The 16840-nt window shown below is 34.1% G+C and overlaps 2 protein-coding genes across 2 annotated transcripts; one reads left to right on the plus strand and one right to left on the minus strand.

Moving 5' to 3' along the window:
* Nucleotides 1-5175: 5175 nt before the first annotated feature.
* LOC100253350 (disease resistance protein RPM1) lies at nt 5176-8367 on the plus strand. The gene is made up of 2 exons (XM_002265581.5): nt 5176-8125; nt 8326-8367. Exon 1 carries the CDS (start codon nt 5297-5299, stop codon nt 8099-8101), a length of 2805 nt encoding a protein of 934 aa, XP_002265617.2. The 5' UTR covers nt 5176-5296; the 3' UTR covers nt 8102-8125; nt 8326-8367.
* A 4385-nt stretch (nt 8368-12752) lies between these two features.
* On the minus strand, nt 12753-16119 carry LOC100852949 (disease resistance protein RPM1). The gene is made up of 2 exons (XM_010654196.3): nt 13400-16119; nt 12753-12928 (listed from the first exon to the last, which is right to left on the minus strand). Exons 1-2 carry the CDS (start codon nt 15993-15995, stop codon nt 12888-12890), a joined length of 2637 nt encoding a protein of 878 aa, XP_010652498.1. The 5' UTR covers nt 15996-16119; the 3' UTR covers nt 12753-12887.
* Between the last annotated feature and the right edge of the window lie 721 nt (nt 16120-16840).

The following is a 16840-nucleotide window of genomic DNA, read 5'->3' on the forward strand; positions in this document are numbered from 1 at the left end:
CCATAAAGGGCTTGTTCCCGAATGAACTCGTTGAGTGACAAAGATCGCCTGTATAGACTATGACAATGTTTTCTTTGTTTTCAAAGTCGATTGAGGGCCTAGAGTGGCTTATTTCTAAATAACTTTATTGAAAGACAAAGAACGTGTGTAGTTCTTCCCTGGTTTATTAGACTTGTAAGGAGATTTTGAAAAGCTTTTTCTTCTTTGTGAAGCCTCATTTCCCATGTGGAGTTGTTTTGGTAGAACCCTAAGAAGTCTTCTCATTGAAGAAAGTCAACCCTATTTATAGATGAAATTAGGGAATTAAAATTTTAGAATTCCCCAAGATTTATTTAATGCTTGATTTTAGCAATTTATCTTCTTCCTTAAGGAAATTTGCCAACATGAAAATATTTATTTATTTTTTATTCTCTTTCCACTTCAATTGAAATGTTTGTTTCGCTTAGAAATTTCTCAACAAGAGAATATTTTATTTTATTTTAATTCTCTTTTGACAACAATTTTGTAATCTTCCAAATTTCGTCATGTGTCACCTTTTTAATACATGTCACATGTCACACGTGTGTAGACCTATCACTTGTTGATTCCAAATTTTGTTGAATTGGGGAGCCACATATCTTTTGAAGACCAATTTAAGTGATAATTTATTTCACTAAAAATTTTGATGTCTACACTTGGTTTTTTCTTTAATATAATTGTTAGGTTTTTAAATATATTTTAAAATATATATATATATTATCAATAAGGCTTTACTTCAACTATTCTTCCTATTTGTATAATTATTATTTAAAATAATTCTTTGAAAATAAATAAAATGCATTTTTAGAAAATGCTTTTTTTTCTTATGTTAAGTTTAAGAACAAAAAAATATTGTTTTATGTTAAAAGGTTATCAAACATGCTTGTTTTTCTAGGTTTTTTTTTTCCTTAAGAACATAAAACTATTTTTAGAAAAAGCTTCAAAACATACCCATAGGCTCAATTTGAGAATATTTTAAAAAATAATTATGAGAAAAAAGTTTTTGTGAACAACTCTTGAAAACTATTTTGTACTACTTTTGAAAATAAAATTGTGTTAAAAATAGGAAAATTAATAAGACAACTAAAACAAATCCCTTTTCCTAGAACACTAAAAAGTCAAATGGATATTGCTTAAATTTCAAGATTTCCCAATAATGTAAAAGAAAAAAAAAAAGTTCTAATAGAACCTAAGTAAGCTATAAAGATCGAGAATAAAATCAAAGTACACCTAGATGGAAAATAGCCATTTGGGTGGCTGATTATGGGCAAAAACAAAGGGAAAAAGAAAAAAAAAATTAAAGAAAGAAATCAAGGAAGAATAGCATTGGGCTTGAGATTCAATGCGTACACTAGAAGACTTTGCTCTCACTTTCTTTGAGATCAAATGACCAAAACGCAAACAAATAGGCAAAGCCAATAAATATCATCAACCAAACACAACAAAGAACACGTTTTCCTACATTTTCTCTAGAACCAAACAAAGTCAAACAAAACAACTATCAGTTCAACTCACAAAACATAAAAATAAAAATAAACCAAAACACTATCATTAGAGATGAAATAAGCTATATCTACAAGTATTTATCAAATATGTGGAAGCCTCATGATTAGAAATCAAGTGCCCTAGATACTCCACTTTTGGTTAACCAAAGTTAGACTTAGATTTTTTGACAAATAGCTTATGTTGTTTTAATATCTAAGGTGTTGGACAAATGATCCAAGTGCTCTTCTCATCTATGACTATAAATCAAGATGTCATTGAAAAATAAATTAGTAAAGATAAGGTCAAAATACCTCATCCGATAGATTTTGGAAGGTAGCTAGCTTGTTTGTCAATCTGGAAAGTATGACAAGGAATTCATAATGGTCTTCATGAGTGAAAATTTTTTGTGCATTCCTTATGGATGGACTTGTATTTGGTGATAGCTAGAGTGTAAATCTAACTTAGAAATTTTTTTGCTCCATGTAGATCCATAGAGAAGTTCATCAATCACCAATGTAGGAAATTTATCCTTAATGGTTTCCTAGTTCAACGCTCTATAATCAACACACATGCACCAAGTGTTATCTTTCTTTCTTTTCAAATAACAATATAGGAGATGAAAAGGGTCTCATAGTTGGTCGAATTGTACCAGCTAGCAGCATCCCACACAATATTCTCAATTTCATTTTTAGGCATAGGGATAATGATGAGTTTGAACATTTATAGGTGGGTTTCCGATTTTATTGGAATCGTATGGTCATGGGATCATTGCAGGGGTAAGCCATGAGGTTCTATAAAAATAATTTCAAACTTGGATAGTATTTAGGAGATTTAGATTATGGTTTTTAAGGTTAGGAATTGATGTAAACTCTATTTGAATATAAAATAGTTTCGCAATCACAACTTACCCTAATTTCTCGATTTTTTTTTTCCATTTAGGCAAGTTTAATAAATTTGATTGATCTACCAATAGCACCATGTAGAATATGTTGTTGATGATTGAATCAAAATTCCAATTTTTGTTCATGAAAATCACACACAATAATACCAAGAGTAGTGAGTCGTGGAACCCCTAAATGCCTTGCCACAACCATTAAGAGATGCATAATGAGTGAAATCATTAGTAAAAGTGGCGCCTTCATGCTCAATCTAATTGTTGACACATGTCTTTACTTGAAATCCTAGAACCATTTGTAACAACCATTGAAAAATAATCAGTTTGAAGAATAGGACAAGTTGTTCATTTGATGACATTAGGGTCCAAAAAATTATGAGTTCTACGAGAGTCAATCAAGATAGTAATAAGCATTTTCTTGATAAACCCTTTAATTAAGATAGTTAGGCAAGATAACAAATTTGAAAGTGCATGAATAAAGATTATCAATCTTTTAAATCTTCACTAATGTCAAATTGTTGGTACTTAATTTCATTCATCTTCTCTTATTCTTTTTGCTCTCCTTTCAACAAATAACTATAAAACTTTTTACATTGATGGCTTAACATGTACTTTTCATCACAATAGTAGCGTAACTCCTACAAGATTCTCTTGATAGGAGGTAGGGAATCTAGTGTCATTGACTTGAACAGGTTGACAGTTAAGGAAGTTGGGTTTCACTACATTTGATTACACACCTTTTGGAGCATTGAGTCCATAGTTTCTTTTTGTAGCAAGGCCAAACTCACTTATTGCACAAGATTTGTTGGTTTGAACATTGAGACTTTGTTATAGATTTCTAGTTGAAATCTATTAAGTAAATAGTTAACAAAAAACTCCTTGATAAGACCTTTTGTTATACTCATGAATGTCTCAAATTCTAGTTGATATTGCTACACTATTAGTTTGTTATAGCTTGGTCAGTTACTCGAAGACATCCTCATAGATGCTAGGTCTAAAATGTTATATAACATTCTTCCAAAAAAATTGCTAAGAAACATTGGCATTAGTTATCTTATAACTTTGAAATCAACCAAGGGTCATACTTCCAAGTAAATAGAGAGCACATATACTTTGTCATCTTCTGCAACTCCATGATAGTGGAAAAACCTTTCATATATTAATACCCAACCATGAGGGCTACTCCCATTAAATTTTGGAAAATTAATCTTATCATACCAAGCTTGGAAGTGCTATTATGGTTGGGGTTTGTCCTCTTGTAGTTGTTGTGCGAGTTCTCAATATGATTTGCCTGATAAGAAACACAATTACTACTTATTTGATCATACTTTAAATTCATTGTAGTTAGTCATTTGTGTAGTTCCTTAAAGTTTGAGTTTGCTACTAGATAGCTTCATCATGGGAATTTGAATTTTTTATGCATGCAACTATTTGAATGCTTTTTGTATTCATTTCATTTCTTGCCCTCTAGTTTCCTCTACTATTTAGAAGTAAGCAAGATCATCTCGATTACCAAATGATATGAACTAAGAAGAAAGAGAAATTAGAACACATTTTTGAAAGTTGAGAAAATTACAATAGTCTGATGAGACCCATTACACTTACAATAACTATTAAATACCAAATAAAATAAAGCATTAATGAACCATAATCTCAACATTTTTTTTCTCTCTACAAATGAATGATCATTTCCTATAATTAAGATGTTCAAACTATAGCTATTAATTCTTATATCTTCTCTCACAATTTTCTACTCTTAATTTCTTCATTCTAGGAAGGTACATAACATTCTTCATTTTCCTCCTCTTCTTGTCTTTCTCAATTGAAATTGAATCACAAAATACCAATGATCGCAAATGGGTTTCAACAAGATGATGACTTTATTCAAACTCTCCAAATGAGTTTGAATGATTTATAATTTCTAAAAATCTTATATTTTTTTTTCAAATTTTCTAAATCGTAGGAAAGCCATATGGTTCTACAATTTTAGGATTTTATTGAATTTGAAAGGTAGTTTCATAAGAAAAAAAAAAAAAAGAAGTTTTGGGAGAAGAAAGAAATGAATAAGATTAATGAGTTTTGGGGGAAAATGAAGGAGAAAAAAAGAAGAAGATTAATTTAAAATGATGAGGTGTGAAATACAATATTGTATTTAAATGTTTGTGATGACTTTGATTTGTAGTTCTTTTTATATGCATTAAACATTCTTTTTTCCAAAATCATGGTTTTTGAGAAAAAGGTTTTCTAAGAGAAGTAAAGTGAAAGAAAGGAGGGAAGAAGAAGAAAGAAGAAAATAAGAAGAGTGAGGAGAGAAAAATCCCTTATTTTTTCTACTTTACAAGATTAGAGTTTATTAAAATTTTGATTTTTAGATGTGAAGAAAAAAAAAAGGGACAAGAAGAAAGAAGAAAAAAAATCAAAATGATGTTGTTTATGTATAAGGGCAATATTGAGTGAGAATATATTTACAAAAGCTATTAAGTTAAAAGTACTGCTGTATTTATTATAGAGTCTAAAAATAATTTTTGTCATTTTGCTGGAAAGTTTTAAAATGGGATAAAATATCATGCCTAATAGAAAACAATAGTTGTGTGAACACGATTTGCAGAAAGTTTTGAAAATGGACAAATAAATTATAAGGCATTCAACGTAGTTGAATTATTGTGTAAAAGTTGAAATTTTTTGGCTTGGATCCAAAGAATTTCATGTCCCACCCTCGCACTTTCTTGGATTTTGTAATCTTTGACTTTAGACTATGGGGAACTCGGCTCATGTTCCTAGGGGAGACCTTCAACAATCCAATAAATGACATTGTAGACCTCATTGGTTTCACATTTCCTGTAAACTTTCCCTTCTGGGTTTGAAGTTTTCACAGCGAAAGCGAGAAAGAAGGGAGAAATGGCAGAGATTGCCGTCACCACAGTCATCGACAAGTTGGTGTCTTTGGTAGATGAAGAAGCCAGATTGTTGGGAGGTGTCCACACTCAAGTTGAAGACATCAAAACTGAGCTGCTGTATATTCAAGCTTTCCTTAAGGATGCAGATGCAAAGGCCGATAAGGGAGACATCAGCCATGGCCTTAAAACTTGGATCCAAGACTTGAGGAAGACTGCATACTCCATGGAAGATCTCATTGATGAATACTTGCTTCACTTTGCAAATCCAAATCACCGGCATCGATTCTTTGGTTTCCTCTGCAAAGTTGCTCGCTCCATACAAAAACTGAAACCACGCCATGAGATCGCCTCCAAGATCCGGGATATCAAGAAAAAGGTTGGTAAACTGAAGGAAACAAGTTCGAGTTACGTCTTCATTAGTTCTATTGAGCCAAGATCAAGCAGCAGTTCTGCAAGTGCTCCATGGCATGACCAGCGGGTGACTTCTCTTTTCATGGACGAAACTGAAATTGTTGGTATTGAACCTCTGAGAAATGAACTGATAAGCCGGCTGGTAGAGGGAAATCCCAAACGAACTGTAATTTCCGTGGTCGGCATGGGTGGACTTGGCAAGACGACTTTCGCCAAAAAAGTTTACGACAACCAGAGAGTGGTGGGACACTTCGATTGCAATGCTTGGGTCACTGTGTCTCAATCATTCAAGATGGAGGAGCTACTACGGAACATGACAAAGAAATTCTATCAGGGAAGAAAGGAAGCAGTTCCTGAGGGCATCGATACAATAGACGAGATGTCACTGATTGCCTTAATCAGGCAGTATTTACAAGATAAAAGGTATGTTGTTGTTTTTGATGATGTATGGAAACTAGATTTCTGGGGATTTATTAAATATGTTTTACCAGAAAATGGGAAGGGCAGTAGGATAATAATCACTACACGTAATGATGAGGTAGCCTCTTCTTGCAAAGAGTCGTCATTTGATTACATCCACAAGCTGCAACCCCTGTCCCCAAAGAGTTCCTGGGAGCTCTTTTGCAAGAAGACATTCCAGGGTGGATGTCCTCCAGAATTGGAGAAACTGTCTCTTGATATTGTCAAAAGATGTGGAGGATTGCCACTAGCGATTGTGGCAATAGGTGGTCTTTTGTCAAGAAAACAGAATGAGTCCGAGTGGAAAAATTTTAGTGACAACCTTGGGTCCGAGTTAGAAAGCAATTCCCGTCTTCAACCTATAAATACAATCCTCTCCCTCAGTTATCATGATCTACCTTACTACCTTAAGTCCTGTTTCTTATACTTGGCCATTTTTCCAGAGGACTACACAATTAAATGTACCAAACTGACTCGGCTGTGGATAGCTGAGGGGTTTGTAAAAGCTAAGAAGGGTGTGACAATGGAAGAGCTTGCAGAGGAATTCTTGACTGAGCTGATCAATAGGAGCTTAGTTCAAGTGTCAGACGTAGATTTGGAAGGAAAAATTAGAAGCTGCCATATCCATGACTTGATGCGTGAGATGATTCTCAAAATGGCTGAGGAAATGAGTTTTTGTCGTGTTTTGGCTGGAGAAGGCTCAAGTTTTGACGGAAAATCTCGTCGAATATCAGTCCATAACAGCACAAATAATATTCTAGACACCATTGATAAAAACTCTCATGTTCGCTCCATTTTTCTCTTCAATTCTGAGATGATTTTCACTAGTACATTGGCTTCAAAATGTAAGCTTGTGAAGGTATTGGATTTTAAAGATGCCCCTCTTGAGAGTGTTCCTGAAGATTTGGGAAATCTATTTCATCTGAAGTTCTTAAGCCTGAGAAAGACCAAAGTCAAGATGCTTCCAAAGTCTATAGGTAAGCTACAAAACCTACAGACTTTGGATCTGAAACATTCCCTCGTAGAGGAGCTTCCTGTTGAGATCAATAGGCTCCAAAAGCTGCGCCACATTCTAGCCTACAACTATAACTTTGATGTTGAATTCAGCTCGGTTTCTGTTAAAGGAGTGCATGTAAAGGAAGGGATTGGGTGCTTGGAAGACTTGCAGAAGCTGTGTTTTGTGGAGGGCAATCAAGGGACAGATGTAATTAAAGAGCTTGGAAAGCTAAGGCAATTGAGAAAGCTGGGGATTACAAAACTTACTAGAGAAAATGGGCAGCCTTTATGTGCCTCCATTATGAAAATGAACCACCTTAAATCTTTGTCAATCTCTTCATCAACCGAAGATGAGATTCTTGATTTGCAGCACGTATCGGATCCTCCACCATGCCTTTCACGTCTTGAGTTGTATGGACGTTTAGACAAGCTACCTGACTGGATTTCTAAACTTAAAAGTCTAGTGAAGTTAGGTTTATGGAAGTCAAGACTAAGCCACGATCCAATGGGAGTCCTTGGAGCCCAGCTGCCTAATCTGCTGGAGCTCGAGCTCCTCCAAACGCATGCGGTCGAGCAATTGTGTTTTGAAGCAATAGGATTTCAGAAACTTAAGGTCCTCCGTATCTGTGATTTGATAGAGCTCAAGAAAGTGAAAATAGAGAATGGGGCATTGCCTCAGGTTGAAGAGCTTGAAATTGGGCCTAGTCCACAGCTGGAAGAGGTGCCCCATGGCATCTACTACCTCAGAAAACTTAAAACTCTTGCATTTCGTGATATGCAGGAAGAATTTGAACTAAGTATGATACCCTACAGAGGAAGAAATTATGATATAGTTGAGCATATCCCAAATGTCTTCTTCTATCAGAGGCTTTCAGGACAACATTACGCGGTTCAGAGTCTACGACAACTAGCTGAAACCATCCCCAGAGTCTATTGCTAGCAGTTGAATTTTTTCAAGCCAAAGGTGAGTACACTTTATATGTATCAACTAATTAATTTTAGATCAAGGCCAAACCAAAATCTGGCAAGCTTGACTGAAAAAGAAAATCCTTGCTTCCTTGTATTTCATATTGATCACCATGTCATTACTGTCCCTTTTTCTCAGTGAAGTTTGTTAACTTAAGCTATTTTGTATACTAATTATTAAATTCCGATGGGTTCCAGGTGATGGAGAATATATATGCATGCAGTGTTTATTGATATCAACTGGGATTGTTAGTTGGTGTTGTTGTTTGTTTATTTGTCCTCCCAGTCTATAGCTTATATTTTAGACAATTTCTTCTCCATCTCTCATTCCCTCGGCGTATGGTCTGAACATCCCTTGAGAATGAGAAGTTCAAAGGCGTCTGCATGTTGGAATCAGCTAAGATTTTGGAGAAAATCATAGTTCATTTAAATTGTGATTCACAATAATATGCTTATGCAGGGGGAGGTACCTGATAAGCTCCACACCAATACTAATAGTATTACCCTGATTAATGTTTTGCATTTGCAAGCAGTTACTGGTCTTTATATCCTTAATTAACCAAGGGTCATTTAGTAGTGATTCTTAAAGCCAAAGGGGTTGAAAGTGTCTCTTAATGGTACTTGAAAAGTGCTTTAAGAGACTAGTTTGAAAATAACTTTTAAAAATGGGTAAAGCAATTGAAGTGAATTCTAAGCAATCACTTGATAAGTGAATAAAGTAAATTACGTGATTATTCCACAAATCACTTTTTCGTTTTATAATACACTGTTAGAAATACTATTAAAACACTTTTTGGGTAATAGAAATTTCAATGATGCTTATGATGACATGCTTAAATTAATATATGTCAAAATTTCATAATATCAAACAGAAAAACTTATTTAAATCCAAACTAATTATTCAAAAAATTAGGTATACATGCACATATAATTGATATTGATTTTGAAAGTTCAAATATTTTCAAACCCAAATGTCTTTCAAATGATAACAACCCACCCAAGCCCAAGTAGAAGCGTCCACCATACCTTAATAGCTATCCATCCAGCCCAACAAGCATTCAAAGCCCAGTAAGTTACCCTAGCTCCTTCAAATGACAACCCATCCAAACAGTAAAAGAAACACATACCACGTAGCTCTGACTTTCTCCAGAACAGAGATGGAACTACCGGCAGGAGGCTCCCCTATGCTTGTATCCCACCTTATTTTATTGCCCAATAGCATGCACCATCCAAATCATGGCGACAAATCCGAAAAACGAGTCGATTTCTCGAGTCACCTCAATCTTTCTTACTACGAAAAAACTGCCCAAAATGGTTCAACTCTCCATATTCTGTGTAGATTACTACGATTACAAGTGCGCTTCGCTTTTGTGATTAATTTTTAACCTATTCCCCCAATTATTTGGTTTTCCAAAATCATGATGCAATGGTTATGATCTGCCTTCATTACTGCACATCATACATATAGTTCTTCTAGCTAGCTTTTCACATTCTGTTTACAAACTATTTACTGGGTACAAAACCCGAATTTGGATTTCTATTCATTGGTTGACATGGAGTTGAAATTTTAAAGCTCTCTCTATATTTGTTTGATTCATGTGTCAATTCGTTTGTAGATTAGTATGAAATGTAGTTGAAATTATGTGCAATTATCAAGAAAAAATGATACCCATTTTAGACTATTCGAATTGCACAATGGGTTGTTTTTAGTTTTGATCTTTTTTTTTTTTAAATTTATGTTTGTATTCTAAGGTTATGCATGACTCTGTTATTCAAGGTTTCACTATTTGGTTGGTTGGGATTTGTTTGATTTATGTGGATAATTGTCTCATCTACACAGTTGTGAATAAAAACTAACTTCCTTTTAGACAATTTATTAATTATTAATTTTGATTTATACACAACGAATTTGATGTCATTGTGGTTGTTGATGGAGCTTATGTTAGTTGTAGTTACGGTGTTGGGTTATGTATTGGTTGCTGCAATAATACACGTGTTGGTGATGGTGGTATCATTGGTGATGGGGCGTCCAAAGATATGATATTTGGGCGTCATTTTAGTGGAGTAGTGGCAGTAAAGTGGTGGGATCTAGAGATTTTCTTTTTTCAAAGAAAAATGCTAATTTCGTTTCTTTCAAATCAAGGAATATAATCGACAATGAAAACAAGACAACAATAAGAATATGATCTTCACTACAGCTTCTATGCTATATGAGCCAACAAAGATAAGACTTAGGTGGTGAATGTTTTTTTACTTAATTCTAAATAGAACCTTAATGCTTAATAATATTAAATATTAAGTTGTTTGTTTTTGTAATATTTTATTTCTATTAACTATTAAAAAATTTTAAAAAAAAACAATATGTTATTTTTTCTATTTAGAAAAAACTATATATTTTGATTTTTCTATTTAGTAAAAAGTTTATAATAAGTCATGAAAAAGTAAAAAAACAAATAACCTAAATTCTAAAAATAAATCGTTTTAAGCAAAAAATAAAAAAAAACAAACACCACCTTAGTTTTTCAATTTTCTTTTAAACATAAATAGAAGCAGCTTGACTGTGGTGGTGGCTACAGGAAGTTGCTCAATGGTGAGGTTTTGATCAAAAGAAATTTGGCGGTGATACCCCCATATATGTAAGTGTTATTTTTCCTTACTGTTTGTTTGGACTCCCTTTGTCTTTGACTCCAAACTTCTTATTCTTTTCAAAGTTGCTGATTTGGTATAAAACATGATTGCAACATCATGTTTGGACCAGATATCTGTGGCTATAGCACCAAAAAGGTCCATGCCATTCTTCACACGATGAAACAGATGACTTAATTAAAAAGGATGTCCCTTATGAGACTGAGCAACTATCTCATGTTTACACTATCATCCTCAAGTCAGACGCCACCGACAACATCCTTTTTGACAACATGGAGAAACAATCCAGTTGTTTGTACTTTAATTGAGGTATTCTCCCTCCAAAGAAGATCAAGGATGCTTAGGCTAAGAAAGTAATTTCTTTTTACTTAATTAATTTTGGATGGACAATAATACAATTTTACAATGATGCCAACCTGAAGATTGGGATGGGAAGGAGTAAAGTTAAGAAGCCAGAGGTGACAATTCCTCATTCTAGAGCCTTCTGGTTGCATTATGCCAAATTGGTAGTTGATATCTAAAAATATTTTGTACAATTAACTAACTAACGTATATTTACAGGGATATCATACGATGATATCTTCTATGGAATAAGCAGACTCCCTTAAGTCTTGAATCCAAGTTTTAAGACCTTGGCTGGCATCTGCTTTCTCTGCCTTTGCATCTGCATCTTTGTTTTAATGTCTCCAGCTTGTGTGTGGACGCCTCCCAATAGTCTGGCTTCTTCATCTAGTAATGGGAGCAACTTCTTGATGACAATGTTGACGGCAGTCTCTGCCATTTCTCCTTCTTATCCCCCTTTGAGAAGGTCAGTGAACAACTATTGCGTTAGCTTTCAGATCTAATCTTCCATCTACTCTCCTAAAATTTCCAAACATTGTGGCCCTCAAACTATTGAACCCAACACCACTAGTACCAACAATTTCCAAACATTTGGGTAGCATCATCTTACGCTACTAATTTGTTTTTTATTTGCTAATGATTTCTCTTTATTATGACTTTGTATTACAATCCAATTACATATAGTTTTTCTTGTGCAAGTAAATTGATAAAGTTAAAATAAATTTACAAGGAAAGTATGTAAGTAAAAAAATATGTTTGAACAAGTAATCTAATTTATATTTTTTTTAATATTTATCTATTTCTCATAAAATAAATAAAATTTAGTACATATCATCACTGAGGACTAAGTTGACATTTATTTTGCTTAACTTAGAAATTTTGATTTTAAAAAGAATTTTACTATCTAAAATTTTGGTATGGAAAAATGTAACTTTATTTATATTCCCTCCCAATCATTTTTTTTCTATTTGTATTTCAACCCAATTATTTTTTTTTCTATTTTATTTTATGTCTAAATCAATTATTTGACTTTGAATCTTTTTTAAGTTTCTTACATAGATTTTAAGAAAATAAATTCACATATTCAATTTTTTATTAGCTTTTTTTCATATTACCTCACATGAAAATGAAAGAGATGAGAATGAATTTGATTAATAGTGGTGGTTTAGATCATGCTTACTTTGATCTTGATTTCGTAAATTTCTAGTGAAAATTTGACCTTCTAGCAAATGATGAAAATATTCTTATTGATTGAAATCGTAGCTTAGTGGTAACCTGGCGCCCTTCTTTATAGAGTAGGCTGAAGTTGGAGTCCCCTCTCCCTACCTCTCAAATCTCCATTTAAAAAATGGTTCAATTACTATTTGGCATAAGCATCATAATAATAATAAACAAATAAATAAATTCCAAAAATTAATAAGAATTAGAAAGAGATAAAAATAAATTTCATTAATAGTGATGAATTACATCTGACTTACTTTGATATTGATTTTTTTTTTTAAGGCCTCAATGAAAAATTGATCTTCTAGCAATTGATAAAAATATTCTTTGAAAAAATGCTTCTAATTAGGTATAAGAAGTGAACTTGAATTAGTAACTTATTACAAATAAACAGACAGCACACAACCCATAATCCAAGCCTTTAACCCAGTGCAGATTCCAACAATTGGATTTTCAAGTCTTATATAATATACATCAATTCCTATGGATAAAAATATAATAATTAAAATACATCTAGAGTGAATTAAAGAGGAAAAAAGACTTACTGGGTTTTATTGCCACTGAGGGGAACTTGAGACTCCAATTCCCATACCTATTGCATATCACAATCAAACTTCGGTTAGAAGAGGAATAAGGTTTAACATAACTCAATGCAACTCAACCTGATAGCCTTCTATTAAATATTTTTAAAAACAAGTTTCGCATTCACTTATACCCAAATTGCATGCTCTTTCGATTAAACAAACTTGAAATGTATATATTTACAAAAAATAAATCATTGACACAAAATAGAATTAAATTGTGACATATTAATAAAATTTAGTTAGTTATTTCAATTAATTAAAATAATTTGGGCTTATACAAGGCTCACCTTTGTGTGGGAATTAAGATTTGTAGTCAGATAGCTCTCGTAGGCTTTGAGTTCCATTCCCATAAAAAAAGACGTTTGGAATGTGCTCAACTATCTTATAATTTCTGCCCCGGGAGGGTATCATACTTAGTTTCAGTTCTTCCTGCAAATTATAAAATTCAAGAGTTGTAAGTCTGGTAAGGTGGCGGATACCCGGGGGGAGCTCCTCCAGTTGTGGGCAGGGCCCAACTAGAAGCGTCTCGAGTAGGGGCAGTGCTCCGTTCTCTATTTTCACCCTCTTCACTCCCACCAAGTAAAGGACAACTAAGCGCTTAAGTTTCTGAAACCCGGTGGCCTCAAAACACAATTCCTCAACAGCAGAGGCACGCATTAGTTGAAGCATCTGCAGGTTAGGCAGGGCTTGAAGGACTTTCACTGGATCATTCATCAAGTTAGAACCATACAAGATTACAATAGATAAATTTTGAAGTTCAGAAATCCAGTCAGGTAACTTCTCCAAAGGCCCGATCAATTTGAGACGTGTAAGACAGGAGGGTGGATACGATACATGCTGTAAATCCAGAATCTCCTCTTCACTCAATGACGAAATCGACAAAGATTCAAGGCGATTCATGTTTGTAATGGAAGCAAATAAATGCTTCCCATTTTCTCTAGTAAGTTTTGTAATACTCAGCTTCCTCAACTGCCTCAGCTTTCCCAGCTCTTTAATTACCCCCACCCCATGGTTTGCCTCCACACAGGACAGCTTCTGCAACTCTTCCAAACACCCAATACCCTCCTTTACTTGCACTCCTTTAACAGAAAACATGCCCAAATCACCATCGAAATCATAATTCTGGGCTAGAATATTGCGCAGCTTTTTAAGCCTATTGATCTCAACAGGAAGATCCTCCACAAGGGAATATTTCAGATCCAAAGTCTGTAGGTTTTGTAGTTTACCTATGGACCTTGGAAGCATCCTGACTTTTGTATTCCTCAGACTTAAGTACCTCAAATGCAATAGATTTCCCAAATTTTCAGGAAAACTATCCAAACCAGAATCATTAAGATCCAATACTTTCAGAAGATTAAATCTTGAAGCCAATTTCTCCAGAAAAAACATCTGAGAGTTGTAAAGAAAAATGGAGCGGATGTGCGACTTTTTACCAATAATGTTTACAACATTATATGAGCTATTATGAACTGATAGATGCCTAAATCCTCCATCAAAACTTGAGGCTTCTCCAGTCATCAAACAACAAAAACTCAACTCTGCGGCCTTTTTGAGAATAATCTCACGTATCAAGTCATGAATGTGACAACTTTCAATTTTTCCATCAGCATATACGTCAGACACTTGAACTAAGTTTCTGTGTATGAGCTCAGTCAAGAATTCTTCTGCAACATCTTCTAGCATTACATCTTTCTTGGCTTTCACAAAACCCTCAGCAATCCACAGCCGAGTAAGTGGTCCACATCTAATTGTGTAGTCCTCCGGGAAAATGGCCAAGTACAAGAAACAGGACTTGAGGTAGTAAGGCAGATCATGGTAGCTGAGAGAGAGAATTGTATTGATACTTTCAAGATGTGAATTACTTTGAAACTCAGAGCGTAGGTTGTCACTAAATTTTTTCCATTCGGGGATAAGCTTCTCTTTTCTTGACAAAAGACCACCGACTGCTACAATCGCTAGTGGCAATCCTCCACATCTTTTGACAATATCAAGAGACAATTTCTCCAAATCTGGAGGACATCCACCCTGGAATGTCTTCTTGCAAAAGAGTTCCCAGGAACTCTTTGGAGACAGGGGTTGCAGTTTGTGGATGTAATCAAATGAAGATTCTATACAAGAGGAAGCTACCTCATCATTACGGGTTGTGATTATTATCCTGCTCCCTTTTCCATTTTCTGGTAAAACACATTTTATAATTCCCCAGAAATCTAGTTTCCATACATCATCAAAAACAACCACATACCTTTTATCTTGTAAATATCCCCTGGTTAGAGTAATCAGTGACATCTCGTCTGTTGTATCAAGACCCTCAGGGACTGCCTCCTTCCTTGATTGATAGAATTTCTTTGACATGTTCCGCAGTAGCTCTTCCATCTTGAATGACTGAGACACAGTGATCCAAGCAGAGCAATCAAAGTATCCCACTAATTCCTTGTTGTCATATACTTTCTTGGCAAGAGTGGTCTTGCCAAGTCCGCCCATGCCAACCACTGAAATTACAGTCCGTTTTGGAGTTCCCTCCACCAGCCGGCTTGTGAGTTTTCTATTTTGAGATTCAATACCAACAATTTCAGCATCATCTATGAAAAGGGAAGTCACCCGAGGGTCATGCCATGGCGCACTTGTACTTCTGCCTCCAGATCCTGGCTGAACTGAACTAATGAAGCCGTAAGTTGAACTTGTTTCCTTGAGTTTGACAACCTTTTTCTGGATATCACGGATCTTGGAGGCTACCTCATGGCGTCGTTTCAATTTTTTTATCAAGCGACCAACTTTGCAGAGGAAACCAATGAATCTATGCCGTTGACTTGGATTTCCCAAGTGAAGCAAGTATTCATCGATGACATCTTCTATGGAATAAGCAGTCTCCCTTAAGTCTTGAATCCAAGTTTTAAGGCCTTGGCTGACATCTGCTTTCTCCCCCTTTGCATCTGCATCCATTAGGAAAGCTTGAATATATAGTAGCTCTGTTTTAATGTCTTCAACTTGTGTGTGGACGCCTCCCAATAGTCTGGCTTCTTGATCTAGTAATGGGAGCAACTTGTCGATGACGATGTTGACGGCAATCTCCGCCATTTCTCCTTCTTTTCCCCCTTTGAGAAGGCCAGTGAACAACTACTGCGTTAGCTCATTTCAGATCTAATCTTCCATCTAGTTATTCAAACTTTGTGGCCCTAGAACCAATGAACCCAACACCACTACTGCCAAAAATTACAGAGTTTTTTTCTAATACCGGAAATTTGGGTACACGTCATCTTACACTACTAAATTTTTTTCAAACTAATCACAAAATTGACATTTAGTCAAAAAAAAAAAGACAGGTTGAAAACTAACTGGACATTAGAAAAGTTGAAATTAGGCTAAAGTGTAACATTTGAATTCTTACATGTCAGCTTTGACAGAATTGAAATAAAATTTTTAAAATTTTTATAATTTAATATAATGACATTAATTTATGGTATTTAATATAAATGTGTATTTTAAAAAGCTTTTAGAGTGGACTAAATATTTAGAAACAGTTTTGCTTACAAATATGGGAGAATTGGGCTTTAAACCCATTTGGTTTTAATAATTAATAAAGAGTCCATCAAACACTCATAATTGATTACAAGGATATGAGATTGGAATAGACAAAAATACCCCCTTGACTCATTTTTGTCTTTATTCTATCACCCTTCACATGCCACTATTCTTTCTTATTTAACCATTTTTAGATCTTTCATTATTTTTTTAAACTCTTTTATAAATAATTGAAAAATCAACATTATTTTTTTATTTTTAAATTATAAATAAACAAAAATTATATTAATGATTCAAAGACTATTTTGAAAAATATTTTCTAAAAAAATATTAATTTAAATAAATAAAAATTACATTTTACATTTATTTTTATCTTTTATATTTTAGAAGTAAATAATTTA

The sequence above is a fragment of the Vitis vinifera genome, chromosome 7 (genome assembly GCF_030704535.1).
Source record: "Vitis vinifera cultivar Pinot Noir 40024 chromosome 7, ASM3070453v1".
In the NCBI taxonomy this organism is placed as follows: Eukaryota; Viridiplantae; Streptophyta; class Magnoliopsida; order Vitales; family Vitaceae; genus Vitis; species Vitis vinifera.

What these genes read in the sequence shown, in the direction of transcription:
- LOC100852949 (XM_010654196.3), bottom strand. Translation starts at nt 15,995, where the DNA reads ATGGCGGAGATTGCCGTCAACATCGTCATCGACAAGTTGCTCCCATTA. An exon ending in ACTGGAGGAGCTCCCCCCGG is followed by an intron (nt 12,929 to 13,399) that starts GTATCCGCCACC and finishes GATATGCAATAG; the next exon opens with GTATGGGAATTGGAGTCTCA.
- LOC100253350 (XM_002265581.5), top strand. Translation starts at nt 5,297, where the DNA reads ATGGCAGAGATTGCCGTCACCACAGTCATCGACAAGTTGGTGTCTTTG.